Here is a 27,037-nt window from a genome sequence, read left to right on the forward strand (position 1 = left end):
ACCTCGCCACACTAAAACACAAGTGTAGGGTGGCTGTGAGGAAGTTTCTCTGTCCTGTTCAAGAAGAGAACTTGCATCCAAGCCCACGTCTCTGCGGCCTCTTACCACATGGCCACACTCTTTAAAATCTGCAAGGAGCTTGCCAGGAGGTGGCCAATTCTACTGCAGTATCCACTTCGCCTGTTCCCTCCCAGGACCTCTGCAAGGTACTGGCTTCTCACTTCACCACTAAGACTCAGGACATCCTGTCCGCTCTCTCCTCCTCCTCTGACCTCTACCTCTCTTGGCCCCTCTCTGGCCACCTCTCCCCCCCTCCTCCGCCTTTCTCCTCATTCCCCGTGTTCACTCCCAACGATGTTTCTAAACAAGTCCGATCTATGGAAGTATCGTCGAAGCAATTGTTCCCCTGCTCCTCCAGAGCCATCAAGGATCACATCGACACCCTCGCTCCAGCCTTGGTTGATTTCTGCAATCACTCTTTTGCCATTGGAACCCTTAAGCACTCCCTTGTGCAACCCCTCCTTAAAAAGCCCTCTGCCGATTCTTCCTCTCTGGCAAACTACCGCCTGATATCCATCACTCCTTTCCTGGGCAAACTCCTGAAAAAGCTGGCCATCTTCCAGCTTGCTCTCCATACTGAATCTGTTGATTGTCTCCATGACCATCAGTCTGGCTTCAGGGCAACCAAAAGCACGGAAACTGCTTTCCTGAACACAGGTGAAGACCTGCTCACTAATCTCAACTCTAGCCTGTCCTCATCCTCCTCGATCTTTCTTCTGCTTTCGATACAGTCAATCACGCAACCCTGATCAATCGTCTACATGACATCATGGGCATCATGGATCGGGCCCTGGCCTGGTTATTTATGTCTTTTATTTCTTATATTGCACCTCATGCCCATGGGCCTCAGTGCGCATATTCAACCAAAAACAAGACAAACGAACAAGGATCAAAGAGGAATAGCAGTCGGGGCAGGGACAAGGGTGCCTAAAACAGGACCTCCCATAGTTAACCTAGGTTCAAGTTGAACAAATACGTCTTGACTGCTCTTTTGAATACCGACAAGGAGTTAGAGGCTCTGATAAATAATGGAAGGGCATTAGATTCTTTAGGGGCCTGTACCGAGAAGCTGGCGCCTTCAAACTTGGCCAGCTTGAAGCGGGACTGCTTGAATGTGTAGTTGTCACTAGAGCAAAGAGATTGCAATGGTTGATCGACCGTAAGCCGCTCTGAGAGATAGGCCGGGGCGATCGAGGTCCAGCACTTGTAGGACAATGCCAGTATCTTGTGCAGGATCCTGTGCTTAACGGGCAGCCAGTGCAGCGCGCTCCTAGAATCAGACATATGATCCTGTCTAGGGAGACCAAAGACTGCTCACACTGCATTATTTTGTGCAGTCTGCAGAGGTACTAGGTTAGTTTGTGTAGTTCCATTCAGAAGACTATTACAATAGTCAAGCCTTGAGTTGACCAAGGCAGATGCCAGGATAGATCGATTGTTGATTGCGATGTAGGGTCTAATTTGATTAAGTAGCCTCACCACATAGCCACATGACGAGCGCATGTGTAACAGGAGTCTTCAGGTTAAGTTCTGCATCTAGATGAATACCTAGGGTTTTAACAGAGTCTGTAACCCTGACCTGATTGTTTGCAATACTGAAACTCTTGTGTCGCTGTCCAGTGGTCAGAATGAGAAGCTCTGTCTTAGTGTCATTCAAAGCTAAGGAGTTAGAAACCATCCATGTTTGTATTGTGGTGTAGACACTATTCAAAGTATCAGAATCCTTGTCATAATTGCTCAGGTTGACCTCCTTCCTCCTTGACCGACCCTCGCAGGTCCACCGTGGGTCCTTTCTCTCCACCCTCTCTCTCCACATGTGGTGTTCCTCAGGGCTCTAACCTCTCACCCTGGCATTTCAACATCTACTTGGCACTCGGGAGGATAGCTCAGTGGCAACGTGCTCGCCTTGGGAGCAATGCTGCACGGAGCACCACAGGTTCGATCCCCGGGTCCGCGCTTAGAAACCTCTGGGTATTAAGCGCGTTATAAATAATGTATCATATCATATCATGCCTCTTGCCCACTTCATCTCTACCTTCTCTTCTAACTTTCAGTGAACCTTCAAGTCCCCCTCAGCCTCCTCTCCTCTCTTACTCATTCCAGACTGTATCTGCGATACAGGAATTCCTGCCAGGCAAAAAACCTTGGCGTCATCTTCGACTCCACCCTCTCCTTGTCTCCCCACATCTCGGATGTCTCGAAGAAATCCAACTACCAGCTGCAACTCCTCAGAGGTATTCTTCCTTTTGTCACTTTCCCCAGAAGCTCACCATCTCCAGAGCCCTCTCTAGGCTGGACTACTGCAACAGCCTCTTTCTAAATCTACCTGCCTCCACTCTTCGCCCTCTGCAACTAATCCAGAACAGGACTGTGAGACTTGTCCTTGGCCTCAAGCCCAGGGATCGTAGCTCTCCACTGGCTCCCGGTGACTGCAAGGATCAAGTTCAAGACCTTCTGCATTGTCCACAAGGATTTCTGGGGCCGGGCACTACACTACATCCAACTCTCTCTTCCTGAACACTTTCCTTCTCAAGCTCTTTGCTCATCCACCTCCAACTCTCCGAGGGTATGACGCTTTTCCAGGCAGGGAGTGGGTGGTAGATCCTGTCCTCGGCTGGTGCCTCCCTCTGGAACAGCCTCCCTGACTCTCAAACTTCAGCAGGAACATCTCCTAAAGCAACTCAAGACCTTCCTTTTCGCTTATGCTTTCTCTCTCTTTCTCTCCCCTGCTGACGTACTTGTCTGCACTGCTAACTGGTTGCCTGGCCACCCTCTGAACACCACGGGCATCAGGCTCTTATATGACCAGTAGCTCCTGCACTGCCTCCAGGCTTCCCTCACACTAGGGACTCTGTAACCATACAGCCCCCTGTCTCCTCTGCACTTACCCAGAGTCGGCACCCTGGCTGCACTACTTGGGGCTCGCACTTCTGCTCTCTCCCCCTCCTACATCCCCCTGGCATTTCTCTTCTACCATCAGCTTGCACTTGCACGATCTGAATGACACAAGGCCTAGTAAGATTTTTAGTAAGAGTTTGTTTTGTCCTCCCATTGTCTCCATTGCCTTGTCTTGTCGCGCCTAGAAACACTTGTGTACAGGCGCATTATAAATTACTTATCATATTTTACATGTGTTAGCAAGTTTCCAGGACAGGGGGGACACTTTATTTCCGTCACACCTGTATTTTGTTTTGTGAGATCAGCACCCCCCCACCTTAAGTGGAACGCTGAGGGGAAACATTGTATCCCCTTTCCCACTTTACCAGTAACTTTCAGTTAATGTTCCAAATTCATCTGACAGGCTGGTGGCAGTGTACCTTTTTCAATGACTTTCTGTGGCCTTTTGTCGCAGGTTGCCTTCATCGGTGCGGTAAGGGACACCATTTGCCTAAAATGGTGGCTGTTCTTTTCTAAGCCCTTGTTCATGATGACTTGTTCTTACTCGAGCCTTCTTCTACCCGCCTGGGTGGGTAAGGTCCTGATGGGTCTTTTGTCTTTGGTGGGTTGAACTTGAAAAGTCCGGCAAGGCTCTCAGAGTGCCTGAAAGGACGGGAAGTGGGGTAGGTGACTGAAACTCCTTAGTTTGTGCTGGGAGGCTGGCTGGCTGGCCCCTTTGGACAGCCACCCCCTAAATTTGAATAAATGCATGTCTGCTGATTGGTGAGCTCCGCCAGTTTTCCTGCATAAAAGACGAGGGTCCTGGAGCAGAAACTCTGAAGCGACCACTGGTCTAGAAGGAGGAGAAGGAGGAGGAAGAAAATGGAAAAAGAAAAGGAAGAAGAAGATCCACAGCCACTTCCAGCGACTGCCAGAGCCGTCTGAGTAACCCTTGCACTCCCAACCTCAACTCCTGTGCGAAAGAGAAGCCCAGAAGCTGACGACTTCCTCCCTTGGCCTGGTGTGCCTAATCAATCCCAATATTAACTGTATTTTGCACCCTCCATGGAAGAGCTGCGACCTCCACGGCCCACAATTCACCAATACCCGGGGTCCTGTGCTAATTTGCGGTGCAACATCAACCGAAGCAAGATTTTGCCCAAAGATTTGCAGGCATCCTCTTGGAACTCGAGAGGCTGGATCCCGCTCCTGAAAGTCTGCTAAGTCAAGATGAGGACGAGACCCAGAGCAAAGTCTACCGCACGACAACCATCCTTCAAACGAGCCTTGAAAAAGGAGCCAACGAGCCAGTGCTGTGAAGATCCTCTGCTGGGCATCCAACTACTCGAGAGCAACCACCAGATACATTTCAAGTGTTTTCTTCAATTGCCAAGACCAAGAAACGCGAACCAGGGTCTGCTGTTGCCTGTCCTTGGGGACCGTCCTGATGCACAAGCTTCTTCACTGATAAGGTACTGTTCAGCCCATAGTACTTATCTGGTGCCTGCTTTGTTCTTTCTGTGCTTCAGAGGGTTGCAGTTAAGCGGTTACTTGCTTCCCCTCCTATTCCTTCACTGAGCTACATTGGGGTGGACAATCCTATGTGCTCTTTACCAAATAAGCCTAACTGCTACTCATCTGTAAACTTGAAGAATTCTTCAGAGACTCTACCTTGTCTTCTACCTGCCTACCTTCCCTTCCTCAGCCCCTCAACACTGATCCCCAGTGCCCACCCTTGACTCTTTGAGACTCACCTAGAATAGGCTTAGGCTTTTTAAGATTGATTAAGCAGGGGTTAACTAAAGTTCTACAAGTTAGTCTATAGTTTGCAGACTTGTTTTTAGAGGTTTCTACCACCTTTGTGTTACTTTAAAAGTGTTCTAAAATAGTCACTATCATTTTAAATGCATATATTCTATGTTTAATACTACTGGGTGATAGTACTTACCTTACATAAAAGTCATAAGCTTCAGTGTATATAAAATAAATGCTTATTTTAATATAACCTCTAGTGCATGAATGTTTCCTTTAAGGAAGTGTATACTTAGAGTACGGTGTGCCTCACTACAGGCCTCATCCCTCCTAGACTAAGCCTGGCTGCTCAGCCATTGCTACCAAACCTTTGGGTAGTTCATGCTAAACCTAAGTGGTGTCCCCCTGTTCATCCAAGGTGGGCTTTCTAAAGTCTTATCAGATAGGACTTTGGAAAAATAGCCTAACAGTTCTATAACTTGTGTGGATGACATTGCCCTTTAAAAAAATATGTACTTTAGGTTTGCATGCTTTGTTTGCATTTATCATGTTGATGTCCAGGATTTATTTTCTGGTTACATGTCATTGATGGAATTACAGGTGATTGAATAATTTGAAATTCAAAATATGTGAAAATATTTGCAGTGCAAACACAAGCACAGATGTAGTTCATTTTACTGGGTGTGCATGACCCTGATTAACATTTTTATTTAATCCTGATACTACAATTATGAATAGGGTTATGGGCCCTCTGTTGCTGATGTGGCATGTGAATGCAATGGAGCGAGACTCACTTCATGGGTGACATCCCATAAAGTGAACACCTTTTGGATGTGAATACTATTCCAGAAGAAAGGCAATGGGAAGAAAGATGATCATGATAACAGAATGGGGTTGAATGCAGGTCTGCAGAAGGAAAAGCAATGGCTCCAAGACGTTATTTAAAGAAAACAAGCTCAGGTTTTAAGAAACAGAAAGGGAATGTCCATTACATTATTATGTTGATTCTGTGACACTCCATTGCATACATGCCCTTGAATGTGCTAATTTTCTCTTTTTGTCCAATTTTGTTGATCATATACAATGTTATGTGTACAAGCATCAAAAACCACATTGCCAATTTTCACATTACCTGCTCAGGCTCAGTGACTTTGCTAATGCTTAGTACATCATCGGGTGTCTGGTCCGACTGTTTCCTTACAGAATCATCCACAGCTCCCTTTTCAGAATCGAGGTGAGTTGCCCCATGGTTGCTGTGCATGGTCCTGTTAACATCCTGCTCAGAGAAGGTGGCATCATCACTGGTGGACTGCCCAGTCACATCTGAAATTTGAGGAAGGTTCTCTACAGGAGTCCTGGGTCCATCTTCGTCTTGGTCCCTTGAAGCACGTTTTACCTCTACAGACTCTGAGCATGAGTGGGTATGAGATTTTGGTTGGGACTCTGGCAATACTACACCTAGTGGGCAGCAATGACTGTCCGATATGATGACATGATCTTCCTTGTCGGTCATCGTCATTAGAAGCTGGCTGCAATGATTGCACCTCTCAGGGACAGTTTTCACTTCGAGGGAAAGCGAGCACTGGACGAGAGCAAGGCTGTGGTGGGAGCCACAAGCCACCTGCAGTACAATTCGCCCTGCCAAGTGCTCCACTTTCTGTGGTTTTGTCACTGGGAAAGAGTTTGTGTTGAGACCGAGCTGGCATCCACTGCCCCATGCCCAGATTTCTCTGTTGATGGACAATGCCAATGTGTGCTCTTCTCCACAGGATAGCTGCAAAATGCGAACCAATTGTGGGGGTCTTGTCTCCTGGTCTGAGATACTGATGGGGATTGGCTCAGGCACATAGGTCTGGTTAGGTATGGCACACTGCCCAGCATTGTTTCCTCCCCACATATAAACCATGCCTCCGTCCATCACAGCCCCACTGTGGTAGCTGCCTGCAGCTACTGACACAGCATGCTGTCCAACAATGGTCTTCTCCAAGACAGGCCCACAGGAACCATCCTGCTGCATGCCCTGCCTCCACGGCAGTCTTCCGAAACTGTACACCTCGCCATCTGAAAGCACAGGATTTATGGTCACTGAATATATGCATTATTCAGAATTTGCTCCCATCGTGAATATAATCAAAAACAAAAACATAAAATAAAAAGCATAATCATAAACATTTATTAAAATATCCAAGACTAAATACACCAATACCACTGGAACTAAAGGTGCTGCATAGGCACTGAGGATCTCACAGAAACGATGGAAACAGGCAGAATGGCTTTATTTTCAGCACTGAACCATAAACGCTTTTAAAATCATACAATTAGATAAAAGAAAATAACCATTACAGTTTAAAAGTTAGAAAATGAGTAGAAAAAAAAGAAAACATGACAACCCTCTAAAACCTGTATCAACGACTGATGCTCTTTGGTAAAGTGCAATGCAATGCTGAGGCATAGGCATGGCATCATTCAAATTCCTATAATTACATAAAACCATTGTCAATAATATAGCACCTATTAATAGTGTGACATGACATACAGCGTAAAAGCCTATTAAAAACCTCATACTTTTTCGATGGTTAAAGTGCAGTGTGATACAGTACAATTATTTTAATCTCATACTCCTAGTCTGCATAACCATTAGTACAACAGAACAAATGAACCAATAGCTAAGGCCAAAGCCCTTTTTTTGTTTAATCTCCTCAGCCACGCTCTGTGTACACACCTGGCAACAGTAAAAGCCACTGCTATATTGCCAGGTCATCTTAACCCTTACAACAACAAAAAAACAATGGGCAACAGACTCCTCTGTTGCTCCATACACTGGACAAGCCAATCTTGGTCCCTGTGCCAATCTTTTTTGAATAAACCCACTTTCAAAGTGCTGATACAGAGAATTAAACAGTACTAAGGAAGCACCAATACCTTATCCAAAGAAATATCACAATTTGGATGAAGGTTTGCACACCTGGCAAGCAAAATAGCGGAATTTGACATTGAAACATGATTGCAAACAATGTTCATAGAACACCACAGTCGTAAGGCATCCCTAATAGTGTGTGCATTAAACCTATGAACCAGAGGAGTAACCTACCTTTTATTACAATACTATCGAACATATGAAGAGACAGTGCTCTCTAGTTTCGTGCTACCTGTCACATGTACAGTAGAATTGATGCCAGTTCTTTGCTTGAAAAGCTATTTGGGGGGAAAACACATTGTGCATAAACAACAATTGTAAATAAGAAAAACACAGCAGGGCAAGGAAGACCCCTTTCCAAGTTTGCCTCTCTTTCTGGAATTCAGAATAACAGCTAGTCATTACATTGGCACTGGCTTTGCAGAATCGATCTTCCTCAGCTTGTCTCCAGTCGCTTGAGTTAGTAGTAGGTATATCAGATTTAGTCAATGTGCAGATGTAGGGGTGTCCAAAAAAAATGGGGCATCCAAACTTTAGTTAAGAAAATGCTGATAGGTAAAAAACCAGGGAAAAGACTATACATAAGATCTTCCACAGCAGCTCCATACACTGATCAAAAGGGATTGGATGATTGATCTATCCAAAACAAAAACAAAAGAATCGCAAGTCTTAGAGCAGTGAACCTACTGATGGCAACAACAGCCAGTTCAAAAAAGCCATGTAATAATAAACTTGAGTACGTGGAGGTAGACTGAGGAGATGGCTGTAAAATGCATTTCCAATTCAAGCAAGTCCTTCAAAATGACTACATATCACCAGAGTTCTGCACCAGGAAGAGCTACAGTCATAAGTATTGTTCTACAGCTCTCAAATGGTACAGAAAGGGCACACTGTGACAAATCAACTTCTGGGGCACCAGTGGTCCAGGGATGAATATCGGTTTCTAAACCAACAATCTGTCCCACACCTCTAGAACAGACTGGAAAAACAAGCAAATTATAAACCTCCTTGTCCAATTTCGGTAACATGGACTGAACGGCAGGCTTATCTCTGCAAGGTCATGGATCGTTGGTTAGTTGCAACACAGTGAAAATACTATTACCCAATGATAAAAGGGACTGTCCAGTCAAGGTTGTATACGAATATCTACTTTATTATTATTCAGCAGACAGTTCTAGCACACTACACAATACAACCCCCCCTGTAAAGGAATGCAGAGGACAGACAGTTCCAAGAAGGAAAAGGGATGCACTCTGGATACAGACAGGAGGGTAGTGATTAATTGCAATAGTTCAAGGATACTTGGTGTCAGCACAAAGGGAGCAATGGGTCATAAAATGTCTAGCGCCTTGAAAAACCTGTGTATAGGCGCGTTATAAAGGTTTAGTTCAAAATTACTGAAAGAAAATGGTCTCATTGACCAAAAGTTCTAAAAATGCTACCACCAAAGGTTTGAACACCAAAAGTTCGAACCTTTGGTGGTAGAATTGAAAAAAGAAAACAGAGGTTGCTGGGGTGTCCCCCACATTGCCCCGCTCACTATACTTCATGGTATAGTGAACGGGGGCTGCGGGGACACCCCAGAAGTCTTCCGTTACAAAAAAAAAGAAAAGAAAAGGACCCTGCAGTGCCAGATCCCGATCACAGAAGTGAAAGGGAACTGGCGCTGCAGGAACCCAGCGTGAAGATGAAGGTAAGTGGGGGGGTGTGTGTTTATGTTGGGGGCGTGGGTGGGGGTGTGCTGAGGGTGTGGGTGGGGGGGGTGTTATGGGTGTGTTGTGTGTGAGTGAGAATGTATGCGTGTTTGCATGAGAAAGGTGCAAACTTTTGGTTGTTTGCACCTTTCTCATGCAAACGATTTGCCCGTGGTACTTTCAGCCGCGGGCAAATCACTTAGATTCGTTATAAATGCCATATCATATCACTAAGGGCCTTCGGAGAAGGACCAGCGGTACAGAACCACAACATACCTTGTGCTTGTAAAGGTTCCTGGTGCTCGACAGCGTAGGGTCGATTTCAGGGCTCTTTGCAGCTTCTGCGACAGAGTTCAAGAAGAGAGTGTTGCAGGCAACGGCCTTGTCCTTGGTTTAGTTCAGAGACTCTCCGGCACTTACCACCTAGGAAGCTTGCTTGCAGAGCCTAGCAGGACATGATGTGTGCTGGCTGGGTACTGGTCCTGGAGCTGCTGTAAGGTCCTCTGGATTCAGAATCTCACTCTGTTCCCCGGGAGATGTTTAGGGGAGGGATCTTGCTTCTCCCCTTTGGAATTCCTGGCCAACCTTCACTGGCGGAAGCTGTAAGGCAGACTGTACTTTCAGCCAGGGTCCAAATGAGTTCTTCTTGTTACTCCTTGCGAAGTCTTCAGTTGATCTGCCAAAAAAGAGGGGCTCAGCACTCTTTTAAAGCCAAATGTTCCACAGTGATTGGTGTGGCTATGCCTACCGTAATGAACCAATCATGGGTCCCCACCAGCAATATCCTATATGCATGAGGCCATAACAGAGTGCTTTGCAACAGAAAAGGTAAAGGGGTGAAAACATGTAATTTTAAGTCCCATGCACCTTCCTGTCTGTTGTCGATCAAAGGGTCTCTCTGGTTAATTGAGCTATTTGTGGTTCCTGATTAAAGCAGCAGGTCCCCCTTGAAGGTGTAAGCGAGTACAGACTTTCTGTCTCCATCAAATCAAATACTCCTACCCTCTGAATGGGGTCCCCTGTGGGGGTTGCCTACTGTAAAACACGTACCAGACATGACAGCACACTGTCATTGATACTGTAGGGCGGGAGCTGGCTTCAGGTTAACGCAGTGCACATGAAAGGGATGTTGGGGTTTCCGGTCTCCTTTGTTTTAGCCTCTGCAGCCAGGCCCCATGTGGGCCTGTTTCAAGTATACTCTTAGTATGTTAATTGCCGCCACCATCTGCAGAGCGTAAACTACCAGACAGAGCGGATCCATGGAGCTTTGATTGTTAATTAGGCTGGCCATGGCAGGAGTAAGGTTTTGGTCCTCCTCTTCTGAGATGCATCATGTACTCCACCTGTCAGATCACAACTAAATATGACAAGGAGAACTACGCATGTAGGCTGTGTCCACCCAGAGTGCACAGGTCTATGTGTATGTTGTGCAGCGTGCATATGAAAATGTGCACGGATTAGCCCCACGCATTTTTCCAGAGGTTGATCTACCATCATTCAATTTCATATAAAATTTCAAAAAAGCCAATCAAACGCACACTCATCCTGCGGATGGTAAAATTCCTCACACACACCCGCCATAATTCACATTGAATCCGTGTAACACAGATATACCCTTTGCAAGAGTAAACACACTTTTTGCCAGTTGATCCTTTCAGGTGTGGAATTTCTTGTATCTTGATCCAAGACAGTCAAAAGCGAAATGAAGTCACATTCAGAAAACGTCTTTCAGGGATTTTCTTTTTTGCCCAAGTCCAGATTCTGACAAAATTCCTCAAATGTCACTAATAACCTGGCAAGGTTGACCCAAATATGAGATAAATGTACAACCTGTCACCTGAAAACAGAAAATTCACAGTCATCATTTTAACGTTTTGATCCCAAACATTATAATACAGGTAGCCTTTGGAACATAGTCAAGATTTCAACATTTGCATTCAATGATAACCCACCAATGGCATATGCCTTGGTGCACATACTCCTCCCACTACACCATAATCATTCAGACTTTGTTTTCCTTGGTTACTACTGGGGGTTTGGAGAAAAGAAAAAAGATGTCCCTCGCCCCACAAAACACTCACGTTTGCATTTGAAAGGCATCACCTAACCACAGTCCCATTTTTAGCCAAATAATGGTCCTAGTCAGTAGCTTAATCCACAACTGACTGCAGGTAGTGTGTGCTGCCAACAGGGAATACATTTCCGAGAGAAAGAAAAAGAACCTGAATCCCAACACCCCTAGCTGGTGACTATAGGAGAGGGCAGAGTAGTCTACTTACGAGCAAACACTACACAAAGGCTAGAAGAGGGTAGAGTCAGGTGGTGCAGCATGACTAACTACAGGAGAGAGCCTGGTGCAGGCTTAAGATGGGAGTGCGGTAAGCAACCCAAGCACACAACACAAGGGGAACATACCACGAAACTGGGCGGTGGCAGCATGAGATGTGCGCGTACAGATATTGATGTCCTGCCGTCGTTTGAAGAACTGTTTCACAGTAAAAGTCCTACCATGTATTTAAAATATAGTTAACATAAAATATAACAAGTATCACAGTTTTGCATTGTGTTATCTACTTTTCAGTTGGTTCTCCTGGTAGTACTGATCGTGCAGGATAATGTCATTAAAGACACATGAAAAACACCATCTGCCTGCTTAGCACGGAGTGATAAGTGCTTAGCTTCTGTAATGACGGTTGAATAGATATCTTTATGGGACACCTTTACAACTGTGAAACAGTGTGTAACTTTGGCAGACAGTTTTTGTTCTCACCCTAAGGTTTCTTGATGCACTTGCACATTCAGATTTACTCTTCGCCATTTTAACTTCTCTATGATCTATTTCATGATTGCACCTTTTGGGTGGCCGCAGACCTCTGAGATCTGGGGCAGGGAGGAAAATTAGTGCTTGCTCCTGAACACCATTTTAGTGCCACCTGTGGGAACTCTGTGCTCGACTTGAACATAGGCATGTGTTTAATATTGTAAATTGATGCATCATTTTAACCCTAATTTCTGCAGCGGTTGTAAAAAATGCATGCCATGTATTTGAATATAAAGTGATTGCTTAACACAGTGTATGTGTATATTGATTACAAAGATTATGTGCAGTGGCACCAATTAAAACCCATGATGTTTTGGCTGTTTGCATATTAAAAGAGCATTTTGGGAAGATAAGAATGACCAAAGAGCTTTAAAGCCGTCATATATGTCAGAGAATTGTACGACTGAATTACTAAATACCTAAAGCATGCTGGGTTTGGTACGTTAACTTTTATTATTATTTCTTTTTATTTAGTCACCCTAACAATAAAGCTTTTGCAAATATCAAGCATATATACATGTTTGGTCACCAAAGACATTAGCTGTCAAGAGTGAAATTACTGATAACAGCTCAAAATGACTCACAGTGTTGTGGATTGGCCAGACTCGGGAGAAACAACAATGACTTTATATTTGAAAAATGACAACCAGTACATGGAAAATAAACTGCAATTAAATGCTGCTCCTCTGGCAATCTGCTGGCCTGGGCCTAGTTGGCCTGTCTGCAAAAACGTCTAAGCCCTCCAATACGCTTTGCCCTTCCTCCGAGCTGCTACAAAAGTCTTTCATGTTCATGGAGTGCCACAGGATTCTACCTGGGATCAAGAAGAATGGCAAGACCGCCAGTCAGAGTTAAATAGCTTTATAAATTACAAGATCTAAAAAAGAAAACAAAGTGACTTTATCAAGTAAAATAAAAAGGTCACAATGGTTCTTCTACTCAAGGGGGTTAGGATCCTTCATCTTCAGAAACCTACTCTTGCCCAACGTTTCTCCCACGGAATGCAGATACCTAGGCCTTCCCAGCCTCAGAAGTGAATGTCGTTGTTTGTACAGTGCCCAAAAGTGGTTATTTCACCTCTCTATGGGGTTGCAGGATTTAGGTTTACCCAAAACCACCTTCTTGGTCTCATCTAGATGCAATATTTCTGGTGGCCCATGTACTATAACTCACTCAATTATTAAGTCTTCCAGGCAAGTGGGTTAGTGGACGTAGCCACCAGGGAGAGCTGTAGATGGGCCCCTGGCATCTGTCTGGGCTTCCTACCGATTTTATTACCCCGAACTCGCTAATCTCACAATAATGTCCCTGAACCTAGCGCGTTCCTCCTCCCATTATCTGGTCCTGACGAGGGCCAATCAGGCCACCCTGGATTCTGCATTCTCTTACAAAGCATTAGTTATTAACACTCATCTTTTGGTCCTTTCCGCATCACCTGAAGTTTTCATCTCAGTTTCCATCTCTCCTCCCGATTGCATCCCTCTAGTTAACTCAGTACAGCCTTTTCTACCACTTTTCCTGCCATCTCCTTCTCGTGCAGGGGTCGAAATTAAGATTTCATGAGGAGGAGCCAAAACTAGCTCCTGGTTATTGGGCAGCACCTAGCAGCCATTAGCTATCCCTACAGAACCAGGATCTAGTACATTGCATATCCCAAATATAACATTTATCTGAAAAGCAAACAGGAACATTTTGTCCATTATATACATCTATGAAGCTTTAAATGTTTTATAGATGTCTCTAATGGTTCTTTATAGTCTTTCTTCAAATACAGAAAGTTAATGTTGTTTGTAGGGCATCAGATGGCTTTGGGAGCGAAAAGTAGCTCCTCCTATCGGTTGGTGTCAGGCTAACCAGCCTCCCCGGGCTAGAAGCAGGAGCTAAAAGCTCCCAGCAATTTCGAGCCCTGTCCTGGTGTTTGTTCCTCCACTTCCTCTCTAATGGCCTTCCCCATTGATGTCACCCCTTCAGTGCCACTTCCACTATATGATGTTGCCTCCTCCAAGAGTCTCTGCGCCCCCTTTTGCACCCTGGTGGCTACCACCTCCTCTTGTTTTATACACTCCGGCCTAGATGTTATTCCCCTCATTGCAACAGTCCTTCTTCCTTATAGTATCACCTCCCGTTATTAACTCTTACCACTCTCTCTGTTGTTCCCACCTCATCTCTGGGTGCCACCTCCTCGTATGAAATCTCAACCTATGATGTCACCATCTTCTCTCTGGCTACCATCTCTTCCTTCCCACTCTCACCCTCTCATGTCACCACAACCTTATCTGTCACCACCTCCTCTTCCTCTCTACTGCTGCCACCCCTCGGCTCCCCTCCATCTCTACAGCCTTTGCTTCTTCCACCGCTCGCCAGTCTTCAGCCTTCTCCGAGCACACTCCCACTGCTCCTACAGACCACACTGCTTGACTGTGGTTGTGTGTTTTTTAGTGTGTTCCCTTCACCCCCAGGGTGGGTCTCTAAGTGAGGGTCTGCACCTGTAGTTTGTGATATGGTAAGGGTAGTGCGAGTGCACCAGATTTTTCTCAGAGTGCACCAGATCGTGCTTTGTCTTCAAAGGACTGGATCAAGTTTAATCTTTCTCCAGTAGCCCTTGCAGGAGCTGCTGCTGTTGTGCAGCATTTGTGTTTCCAGCACATTGGTTAATCTGGGTGCACATTGGAGGTGCTTTTGGAATACTGTGTTTAACTGAGCATGCTGGGAAATAGTAAACTTGTATCCCTGTCTTAATCTCTTGTGAGGGGACAATGGCTCTGAAACAACTTCTTGGCATTCGGGAAGTTAAAAAGCAGCAACTTTGTATCCATGGAATCACAGAATTCAAACCAAGTCCTGCATACTCTCTAAAAAGATGTACTGAGAAAAGCAGCAAGATTTCTTTTTGTTAAGTCTCTTGGTTAATATAAACCTTTACACAGATCATATACACTCAAAAGAAATTACATCATGGAAATTCACTAACTTAAAAAGTGTACCATTCTTTTCAACAAGAGTATCATACAATAAATATGAAAGTATAAAAAAAGTCTCATTAAATTTATAAATTAAAAGGGGGGGTCCTGGGAGTCCCTCTGCCAGACATTAGTCCTGGTTATAAGAGACTTACCCAGAGTCTTTAGCTCACCATCTTTCACAGAGAAGAAATATCTCAAACATATCAGTCTTTGTCCTGCCCTAGGGCAGTCCAGCTTCGAAATGCTAGGCAATTCTCCTCTGAACAAGTGTACCAACAGAAACCCCAGACACGTGTTTCGGTCTAGTTGGACCTCATCAGTAGTGTGGATCTGTACCCCTCTAAGAATAGTGAGCAAGGGGTCCACGTCTGGATTCCCCTAGTAACTTAGGGCGAGACCCAAAGTTACTTAAAGGCATGGTCTAGTAAAAAATGTTATTGTCCCTACGGGTCGGCCATGTTTTTTTAAGCCTAAGTGGCTCGATTTTAGAAAACTTTCCTATGGACCTTACCCGAGTTTTCGTCCATTAAACGCACGCGAAAACAGGCACCAGGGAGCCGCCATTTTGTGATAATCCTATCACTTGCCGCATCGCCCTGGCTGACCTGCTTCTGCGGCACTAAATCAATTCCCCCGCCCCTGATCCTGTCATCAGCAGAATGGTACCGCCCATTTCCCAACGCCAAAGCACGTCTTGTGTCAACATTCGCTGTGCTTCAGCTAATGACGTGTCGCCATGGAAATGGCAGGACGCCTCTTTCCTCAATAAGTATAAACAGACCGTTTCACAACACACAGCAGCAGATTTTCGATTCCATTCCTCTCTCTGTGTTACTTAGAGTATTTTGTGGTTCGTTTCTGTGCTCTGGTCAGCTACCTTCGCCGCTTGTAGCCGGTGTGAACACCTGTACCATCTCGGTAAATTATTTTACTTTGTTTACCACACAATGGCTACAATAATGCCCTACATGTACGAGCCCGAGTATACCGAGGAGGAACTACTGGAAAGGGAAGCACGCAAAAACGATGGGGATTCGGACGGCAGTTGGCAGGACGAATCAACAGATGAAGGGCCTGGGCCTAGGTGCATGGACGGCGTCTCCACCTGGTGCACATGCAATCGGTGCAAGCTAATGCCAACCGAGGAGGAGAACTGCTGCTGCCGAGAAAACTCGGGATGCCTGGCCAACATTTCGGAAGGTGAGCCACAACCACAATGCATCACCGAGGTGCCAGACTTCAGGGCAGACTGCCTGAACGCGGGCCGTTTTGAGAATAATGATGGTGCTTATGCACGAACTTTGCGCAACTGTTCGTCCTCGTAATCCGAGTAACGAGTAAGTATACTCTGCTTGTCATGTCACTCCTATTTCATGTTCTTCTACTATATCCAAAATTACATCTACATATCATTGTAATGCATGTAAGTCGTTCAATAGTGTGCATTGTCTAGATAGCATTTGTCCGTGCAGAATGCCATTAGTTACAAGAATTGTCATTGACAACAAACTTTTATTAAACTTATCTTGGTCATTTAAAAACAGTTTGTTTCATTCCTTTTCACAGGTGGTACAGGCTGGTGGCCTATTGTTCCTTTACATGGTGGCTCCACGGGAGGCTTGGACACCGCGTTCGAAGAGTGATACCTGCCTGTGCCATTCATGCCATTAGAGAAACGTTCCCGAGTGACAGCGGTCAGTACAGGGGATTTTCTCTCGCTGTGCTGCAACCTGACCTGTATAATCTTTAAAGTCTTGTATTTTTGTGTCATGAAAATAAGATACAAAATAAAACACCACATATATTTTAACAACGGTTGTTTCGATTTTTTAAATGAATCAAGTGTGTCTCCATTCAAGGATGGACGTCAGACATCTGTGCTCCGAATGGGTGAAGGTCTGGTCGCTGTGAAGCAGAGTGGTCACTATCTATCTAAGCTAACATAACATATTCTCGATAATGCATGCACTTGTTCAAAGTCTTTCAGTAGGTTATGTCTCTATAAAAGTCACACATATATCTATACTAAGAATTACCATTGGATTATACAGGCCTTAGGGTCTTGACCACTATAATACACCGGTTGAAGTGTGGGTCTGTGCTCACAAGAATCTGCGGTATGTGGCATTTGTTATTGATAAGCAACAATATACTATCAAAGGCGGTTCGCACCAGTGGATGAGCGCTGGCATGGGGGGCTGTCAGGGGCACGAAAGGCCAAGGTGCCAAACTGCATGTACACTTCAAAAGGTATCCCACGCCAAGGGGCCATCGGTCACATGGCCTCCTCAGACCCCGTGTCTCCAGCCAGGCCTCCCCTTGAAGCAGGCCGCCCCCCTGCAATCCACATAAGTGTGTCTCCATTCAGCAGTCTTCCTGTGCCTTATCTGCACGCCCCAGGCCCATCCATCCCACCCCCTCTATCAAAGGCGGTTCGCACCCGGGGATGAGCGCTGGCATGGGGGCTGTCACGGGCGCAAACGGCCAAGGTGCCAAGCAGCATGTACACTTCAAAAGGTATCCCAGGCCCAGGGGCCATCGGTCACATGGCCTCCTCAGACCCCGTGTCTCCAGCCAGGCCTCCCCTTGAAGCAGGCCGCCCCCCTGCAATCCACATAAGTGTGTCTCCATTCAGCAGTCTTGCTGTGCCTTATCTGCACGCCCCAGGCCCATCCATCCCACCCCCTCTATCAAAGGCGGTTCGCACCCGGGGATGAGCGCTGGCATGGGGGGCTGTCACGGGCGGAAACGGCCAAGGTGCCAAGCAGCATGTACACTTCAAAAGGTATCCCAGGCCCAGGGGCCATCGGTCACATGGCCTCCTCAGACCCCGTGTCTCTAGCCAGGCCTCCCCTTCAAGCAGGCCGCCCCCCTAAGACCACGGCATACATACGTCATTCATTCACAAACACACCCCTGTTTCTAATACTTTATAAACCACTTGATGTCTCATGAGAACATCTTTGTGCTTTGCAAGTCAACTCCTGAACGTGCTACCTGGCAACCACTGAGATCTACGCTAATCTGCTCGTCGTTGTGCTATCCGTGAACTTCTGTGACCGCATAGAGCAAACCCATCAGTGTGCTACCTGTGGCCACCCACCCATTCTCCTGCAACATACTGCTCTGCTTTCTGAATCCAACTGTTTGTTGGTCAAGGTAAGGCCATGTATCCTAGTCATATTTCGCAGATTTTTAAATTTCTATCTATTTGCGAGTAGAGTACACAATAGTGCTATGTTCATTGGTCTCATTGCTATTGACTTGAGTTTCCATTACTATGCTATCAATAGATCTATTTATTTTCATCTGTGTCTATTGTCATCGAATTGCATCCTTCGGGGGTCCAGTCTATAATGTAAGCATGTTTCCTTCTCGTGCAAGACAGAACATCCAAGGGACGAGTCACATGTTCAGATTTTAGTCAGATCATTTATACATTTGTGCAATTTATGCAAATACTAAGCCGCACAAAATGAACTGGTATAGTTCCTGCGACCAAAACAAACCTTGCATTGATCATTGTATAATTCATTTACTTTTGTATCAAATCTTTATTCTTGAAGATTGTATAATAATGTTGATATTTGCTTTTCAGATTTATCAACAATGACTGCCTGTTCGATTAGCGGTTGCCCTTCGAAGACCCATGCGAAAATCTGAAGGCACTACAATGCATGTATTCCCGAAAACTGTTAATCGAATAAGGGAATGGGTCAGACATTGCGGATATCCACTGGATGAGCTGGAAAGTAGAGTCCAACAAGTCTTACAGGACAAGAGGGGTGATCGATACCGCATCTGCAGCCAGCACTTTTCCCACCGGTGAGTTAAGTGTCCGGATTTAGCTTTAGGCCTTGCGGTAGTGGGTAGGTAGACGAATAGATTAATTGATATTGTAGGTGTTCTATCCCTTGTAATAATTTCGATATTGATATGAGTGTATAGTATTTTGAATAATGACATTTATCAATATATTCTTTTTCGATTTCATAACCCACAAACGCAATGTATATATATGGGAACAGGGAACTGTGCTGTATTGAGCATTTTTCAAGTATTCTGTCGCCTTACATGGCTATTTTTAATATTGGCATTTCATTATCAATCATTAATTTACCTTTACAACTTCTTGACTATCCCTTGAATCTGAAGCAAGAACATTCTACATCCTTGACGTGGTCGCAGTTATCAACCACTTCTAGCGCGTATCAGTTAATCTTACTAGGCTAATCCGCTACAGACTTGTTTTATGCATGTCAAGTAATAGTTTTATTCTATCGTGTAATTATTTTACCGAATGTTTGGTTAGTGCTTTCCAATTGATATACACCTTAGTTATCGTCCACTGGTGTTTGTTTTCAGTTATAATTAGTGTTATCCATACTAATGCAAGTACTGTCTTTCAGGGAGATGCTGAAGCGTCCACCACATCTACAACATTTCTAGATGTTCTTCACCAGCAGGAGGTATGGATACTGACAGCTCCATCGAGCGTCATCATCAGAGCTGGAATTCTTGTCGTTTGATTGGTCTACACAATGTTTCATTTGTGGTTAGCCGTTGATATGTACCTGTGCTGTCGACCCCAGGTGTGTGTTATGTTTTCACTATTGTAATCCTCACTAATGCAAGTACTATGTTTCAGGCAGTTGATGTAGCATCAACCCCTGCACTTGATGCAGAGCCTGACATTCAAGTAATTCCAGGGGAAGTGGAAGCGGGACCATGCGTATACGAATCGGCGCAACAGCTTTCGGAAGTGCGCACTACATTTGCAACATCCATAGATATTCTTCAGCAGCACAAGGTATGGATACTGACAGCTCCATCATGTGTGATCATATAACGTGATTCCATTTGCTATACTTTCTTCCCTATTAACGCAAGTACTGTGTTTCAGGGAGACGACGAAGCTTCCACTACAATCATAACATCCAATTTAGATAATGCAGATGTAAATAAATCAGAGAAATAAGTCGATGAAATGTGATCATATTTAGATTTTCCTTGATTCTTTTAGACAATGAATCATTTGTGGTTATCTCTTTATATGTACCTGTGCGTTCGACCCCAAGTGTGTGTTATGTTTCCAATATTGAAAACCATACTAATGCAAGTATTGTGTTTCAGGGAGACGACGGAGCTTCCACTATAATCACAACATCCCATTTTGATGATGCAGATGTAAAGGAATCGGAGAAATAAGTCTATGAAATCTGCATACTTATATTTTCCTTGATTGTTTTAGACAATGCATCATTTGTGGTTATCTCTTTATATGTACCTGTGCCGTCGACCCCAAGTGTGTGTTATGTTTCCAATATTGAAAACCATACTAATGCAAGTATTGTGTTTCAGGGAGATGCTGATGCCTCCTCTCCAATACAACCATTCATGGCAGTCCATGCAGAGCCAGAGGTATGGATACTGACAGCTCCATCAAAATAGATCATCACTGGTCGAATACTTGTCGTTTGATTGTTGCACACAATGTTTAAATCGTGTTTGGCTATTGAGATGTACCTGTGCGTTCGTCCTCACGTGTGTTTTATGCTAACAATATTTTGATACATAGTAATGAAAGTACTATGTTTCAGGGAGACGATGGAGCCTCATTCCGTGCTGTCTATGCGGATACAGAAAACATAGTCGTTGCAGCCCAAGAGGAAGGGAGGACATGCGGAAACGAATCGGAGCTACAGCGTGCAGATGTTGAAGGTCGAGTCAAAAAAGTTGCATAGAAAAAAAACCCAAAAAAAGGTTAGTTACAAACAGTTCATAATTTAAAAAAAATGTTTGTGCTGGGGACTATTTTATTTTTTTTTCCAGTCAATTGGACTACACTTTATCTTGTGTTTAAACTGAACATCCCTTTTCCAATTTCTCCTCCAGTTACCTGTGGGTGTCAGAACTATACATACACAGACAGTGAAGCAAAAGAGATGTTGCTTGCCAGACCATGTACACTATGGAGGAACTATTAATTGAGGCGAGGCGTGTTCAGGCTCGAGATGCTCATGTCAAATGGCCAGAACATGAATTAACTGTGTTTGGAGAATACAGAAAAGTTGCATTGGACCATTGCTACAGTGCGACTGCACCACCACAAGAAGATGTTATTGAATGTATTGAAGATAGCTCTGAAGTAGTTGAAGATCAATTCACACAATCTAAACCCGCCAAAAATTTGCCACCCAAAAACCTGTCGACATTGTTGTGTTCTCCCATCAATGTTGAAGTAATAGATGTCGAAATGACAGAGAATGAACCAGCCGCAGCATCCATAGACGCATCAGAACTTGATATCAGCGATATTACTTTCCAATGTGTTGAAATCTCCACAACATCACAGGCCGACACAACGTTGACGCAGGATGTCAGTCTAATGAAAGAGAGCAAATACATTGTATTCGACAGTTGTTTGATGGAAATTATAAGTATGCTGAAATGTGTGCATTCCGTTAGAGGGAAAGTATGTGGGAAGCCATTGATTAATGTGACTCGTCAAATAAAAGGCAGTAACGTCAAAATAAATGCCGCCTGTAGATTAAATCATAGGTTCTCATGGTCTGCACAAACGATGCTGGGGAAAATGCCAGCAGGCAATCTACTGTGTGCAGCTGCATCACTTTTTAGTGGCTCCAGTTTTAGAAAGTTAGAGGCTTTCTTTCAGTTTGTGGGACTCCATTTCATTTCTAAATCGCTGTACTACATATACCAACGTAATTATCTGTTTCCGGCCATTAGTGATGCTTGGAAAATTGAACAAATGTCTCTAGCAAGTACATTCGAAGGCAAACGATTCAGGCTAGCCGGCGATGGACAGTGCGACAGCCCTGGATTTTCTGCCAAGTACTGCACCTACCACTTTCAGGACATGGATAGTAAGAAAATTGTGAGTTTGGTGGTCGTGCAGGTAACACAGTGTACATCGTCAGTGGCCATGGAGAAACTAGGATTTATAAAATCAGTGGAATATCTACAATCAAGGGGAATGCACATCGACCTCATAGCCACGGACAGACACGTTTCAATTGCCAAGACAATGAGAGAGCAGTTCCCACATATTAATCATCAATTTGACATATGGCATCTTGCTAAATCAATCAGTAAGAAAATCTCGGCTGCAGGAAAAAAAAAGGTTTTGAAAGTATTTTGCAGTGGTCCCATTCTATCACCAACCATCTTTGGTGGAGCTCAAAAACTTGTGAAGGGTCAGTGGAAATACTACTTGAAAAATGGCGGTCACTGATGCACCACTGTACCAACGTTCACCGCTGGACAGAAAATCAACATTTCCACCAATGTGAACATGGTCCTTTGTCCCCAGAGGTGGCACGGAAGAAGAAGTGATTGATTCCATCTTCACCGACACACAAAGCCATTGAGAAGATTGTTTTCGACAAAACTCTATCAAGAGATTTGAGAGGACTGACAGAATTCTGTCACACAGGGGATTTGGAGGTGTTCCACAATATGTGCCTAAAGTACAGGCCAAAGCGCTTGCATTTTAGCTTTCGGGGCATGAAACATCGCACTCTACTAGCGGTCTTGGCCCATAACAGCAATGTCGGACGTGAACAATCTAGGACTAGGTGTAAAGTAAGGATGCCTCGCTACACTAAGGTGTTTTCAAAATGAAGTAAGCAATGGGTGATCAAACCAGTCTATGATGAAATGCAGTTCGACTTTGTGAAAGGCCTTATTGTTGCTGTGTTAGAGAAGCACAGAAATGGAATTTTGGACGTTTCTGTGCAGAGCATTGATCCATTGCCACCGAACATTGCGACTGTGCCATGCCCACCCGAAGCACAGCTGGTTGTGAAGTACAAATCCCGGTTTAAATAATTGCAATACGATTGTCTTTTTGTAAATACATGTTATTGTACAGTGTACCTGTAACCCTAACCCCTACCTTCACCATCATGGGTGGTGAACAAGCTGGGTGTCATCTTTGAATTCTCTCTATTCACCTCATATATGTGTATGTATAGATTTTTCTCATGTCTCATCTCATGTAAATGTAAATGCTGTGCACTGTTAACGGAGGGGAGGCTTGCGTATTGCAAATAATAAAACAAACAATAAATTTCACTTTTAACTCAACTCCTGTGGTACTTTATACTTTCCCTGACCTTCCGCCAAAAATTAAATGTCTCCATTTGGGCTGCAAAGCTCGCAGACAACGGTGACAAAATTGGGGGACTTAGAACGCGCCAAGCGGGCCGTGGCATTTGGGAGAGAAGCCAGTCCGCATTTACACATTGAGGCGCACTACATAGAGGGATTCTAAACTTCAAGTTCTCACAGATGCCTTTACTACGTGATGTTGCAAATAAAGAATGCGAAGGACAGCGGCTTTGATATTCATCTCGCGCCCAGATGAGGCCCACAAGTCGCACTGGAAGTATAAGGGTCTATTGTTTTTGACCTTGAGACAGGGACCATGCCGAAAGAACTACATTTGAAGGGGGTGCGCAATAACGTAAGAGACGATAAGGCAGAAAATTCAGAAACTAGACCAAGTTTCATTTTAGTTCAGTATACGAAAAATCATTGTTAAGAGCACTGTCTGTTTTACAGACTGCATTACGAAGAGACACAATGGAAATTTCAAATATAATGTGAGTAAATCTTTACACACTTTTATACCGGAATGAAGATTTAATGAATGGATGCATGAATAAATGAATGAATGAAGAGCTAGGAAAAGCAAGGAAAACGTGTTTGTAGTGGGCACATGGGCATGCTTGTCCACTGGTCTCACCGATCTCGGTCCTTGGCCCAGCCACTTTTCCCTGCACTGCCTACCTGCACTACGGGACTGCCTCTGTATCCTTCAGCCCCTTCTCCCGGCATTTACCTTGCACTTGCCACCAGCTGGCCCTATTATTTATCTTGTATTCGACTAACCATGTACACCACTTTTACCCTCCCTCCCCCCTTCCCCATGCGCGATCAGAAAGACACCTGGCCTAGTAGGATCATTGTCTGTCTGCCCTTGTTCCCCACCTGCCTCGTCACGCCTTGAAACACTTGAGTTTAGGCACGTTACAAATGCCATATCATATATCATATCATTCCTCACGCATGTAGACTAACTGTTGTTTATCATTGTGTGCTGGCCTCGATTTATTTCGTTACTTTTCACATTGATTTTAGAGCCGAACATACTCCATTGAACTATCCTTGCAAGCAAATAGTTTCTGATCGGCTGTAATAAATAAAATGAGTAATATTAATGAAGATCGGCTGGCAAGACTAATTATAATTTTTTTGTTTTCATAACAGGTATTTGCTCCCCTTCTGCTACTGCCATCGGTTTGAGACACCAGCAGACGGTTTCTTCGTGAGACACCTGCAGCTTCGTGTGAACAACTGGAGCACACTGACAATTTTATGGGACGATCGCCAAGGGCCCACATGCCCTTACGCTGTACTAGTGGCTAGAAGCAACATATCAACCTTTAAGATGGACTAGTGCCTAGTTGATGGAGCAGCCTTGTGGTTCACCGTGCTTCCAAAGTGCTTCTTTTTACGAAAAGCAACACCCTGTGTACCATTGTGGATATAGATAAAAGAAAATAAATGGCTTTCGGAGTTCATAAGGCAATTGGTGAATATTCTCTAAACATTTAATGTCAAATAAATGTACTTTACCAAATGTACTGTGTTGCTGTTTGATTTTAAAGTACAGTTTCATATTCCGAATTGTGGCGCGCTGTGTTGTGAGATGGTCTGTGTTGGTTTCCGGGTTCTTTGTGAAGTCGCGCAGAAGACGACTGGGTGCGTTTGCCTACGCAGCACAGTAACGTCACGGAGATAGGCAGGGAATATGAATGTTTTGATAATGTCACGCTCAGGGGCGGGGCAATTGATTTAGTGCCGCAAAAGCAGGTCAGCCAGGGCGATGCAGCAACTGATAGGATTATCACAAAATGGCGGCTCCCTGGTGCCTGTTTTCGCGTGTGTTTAATGGACGAAAACTCTGGTAAGGTCCATAGGAAAATTTTCTAAAATCGAGCCACTTAGGCTTAAAAAAACATGGCCGACCCGTAGGGACAATAACATGTTTTACTAGACCATGCCTTTAAATATGCAAATTAAAAGGGGGGGTCCTGGGAGTCCCTCTGCCAGACATTAGTCCTGGTTACGAGAGACTTACCCAGAGTCTTTAGCTCACCATCTTTCACAGAGAAGAAATATCCCAAACATATCCGTCTTTGTCCTGCCTTAGGGCAGTCCAGCACCGAAATGCTAGGCAATTCTCCTCTGAACAAGAGTACCAACAGAAACCCCAGACACGTGTTTCGGTCTGGTTGGACCTCATCAGTAGGGTGGATCTGTACCTCTCTAAGAATAGTGAGCAAGGGGTCCACGTCTAAATTCATAGACACGCTTAGAGAAAAACCCTTCAACTGAGAACATTCCTAAGAGTTCCCTACAATGGATTTAATACTGTGAGGAATTCTGGACAATTCATCCCTTCTGCCCAGAGGAGAGCCACCCCCTGTGAGGCTATGGAGTTGAGCCCGCTAAGCATGACCAACCTTAGGGGTCTGGGCAAGTAGTACCTCTCTGAAAGTGACTCCTCTCAGGACAAGGACTCGCATTCCAAAGCAGGACTCGCAGTGCAAACCACCTTGTCTGTATATATTAATGTGGAAAACACTTAAATAACTTCTGCAACGACTATGTTTTACAAAGATCCTCCTTTACATATATTGGCTACAGGCAATGCTGAAAACAGCTGGAATGCCATGATCAGCAAAGAAGGACACTGTTCTGTTTATTCATGGAACGTGTACAAGAGAGGAAACTCCTATGGAGAAGAGAGAACTGCTATGCAGAGGCGAGCCCCCGCATGGTTGAGATCCAGGAGGGGCGGAGCCACGCTGGACCGCAGAGCCAGTGGCAGCAAGGAAGGCGAGCAAGCAGTGAGCCGAACGCCTGGAGGTTGGCATTCTCCCTGACCGAGGAACTGAAGTTGGGGAGGGAGCTGAGATTGGAATCCCAGCATCTCATCTGGTGGTGTGACCAGTAGTGAGCACTGGTGGGCCAGGAGGCCAAGACCAGAACATATGAGGGAGCCACACCTGTCTGACCGTAGCTACAGAGCCAAGTAGTAGCAGGGAAAGCTGGCGAGCGTACGGGATACCGCTTCATGGGATGAACACTGAGTGACGGCTATGAAAGCTACCCAAGTTACAGGAGCCTGAGAAACCCAAATATACAAATATCCTATGCAAAGGGGATAGAGAGAGATACGAACATTGTGATTGACGGCTGTGAAAGCTATTCAGGTTTCAGGAGCCTGAGAAACCCAAACATACAAATACCTGTCAGGAACCATGCTGACATTTGTCCTTTGTGGCATCACTGCAGTTTCCATGGAAACAAAGGCACTGTGCCTGTCTCAGGAGACATAAAGTTCACGTCCTGCATACAGAAAGACACATCACGTGACTGCCTGCGCACACTGCTGACGTCAGAACGTCGTTGATAAGATGGATTTCTGAACTCTGACCTGCAGCGGCAGAGGTTCAGAAGGCCAGCCTAGTTTCTTGGAACAGGGTAACCTCTGGACAAGCCAGACCGATCAGGGTAGCGATGGCAGCGGTCAAGACTAAGTCTAAAGAGGGGTGAGGGTGACGCAAAGACCTCAATGAGCACAAAAAGCAAGGACACTTACAAATTACTCCAGACAGGTATTATATTAAAAATATAGATACATTTATTACAAGGCCTTTGTAACATCGACCATAGCAAAGAATCACAATAATACTAAAGTAAACCAACACATCACAATCAATACAATATATATACAAGACCTAGGGGTCTAAGGAGTTAGGAGCACGTAATATGTAGACCACATAGATGGGGAGGAAAACAGGCAGTGCAAGTAATCATTAGACCCAGTTTGACATCTGAAATACACCTAACTAGGAGG

General features: G+C 44.7%; 1 protein-coding gene across 8 annotated transcripts in view; it reads right to left on the minus strand.

Annotated features, from left to right (window-relative positions):
• Positions 1-27,037, minus strand: part of ALS2 (alsin Rho guanine nucleotide exchange factor ALS2) — a 1,241,906-nt gene that overhangs the window by 984,709 nt on the left and 230,160 nt on the right. For 7 of the 8 annotated variants that reach the window (XM_069615500.1, XM_069615498.1, XM_069615499.1 and 4 more), the window contains exon 4: positions 5,822-6,750. In XM_069615500.1, coding sequence (XP_069471601.1) covers positions 5,822-6,750 — 929 coding nt within the window. Of the gene's footprint in view, positions 1-5,821; positions 6,751-9,576; positions 10,253-27,037 lie in introns of those variants that run through there. The other variant, XM_069615504.1, reaches the window with a different exon arrangement.

Source organism: Ambystoma mexicanum, chromosome 9 (assembly GCF_040938575.1).
Source record: "Ambystoma mexicanum isolate Mex_15411 chromosome 9, UKY_AmexF1_1, whole genome shotgun sequence".
In the NCBI taxonomy this organism is placed as follows: Eukaryota; Metazoa; Chordata; class Amphibia; order Caudata; family Ambystomatidae; genus Ambystoma; species Ambystoma mexicanum.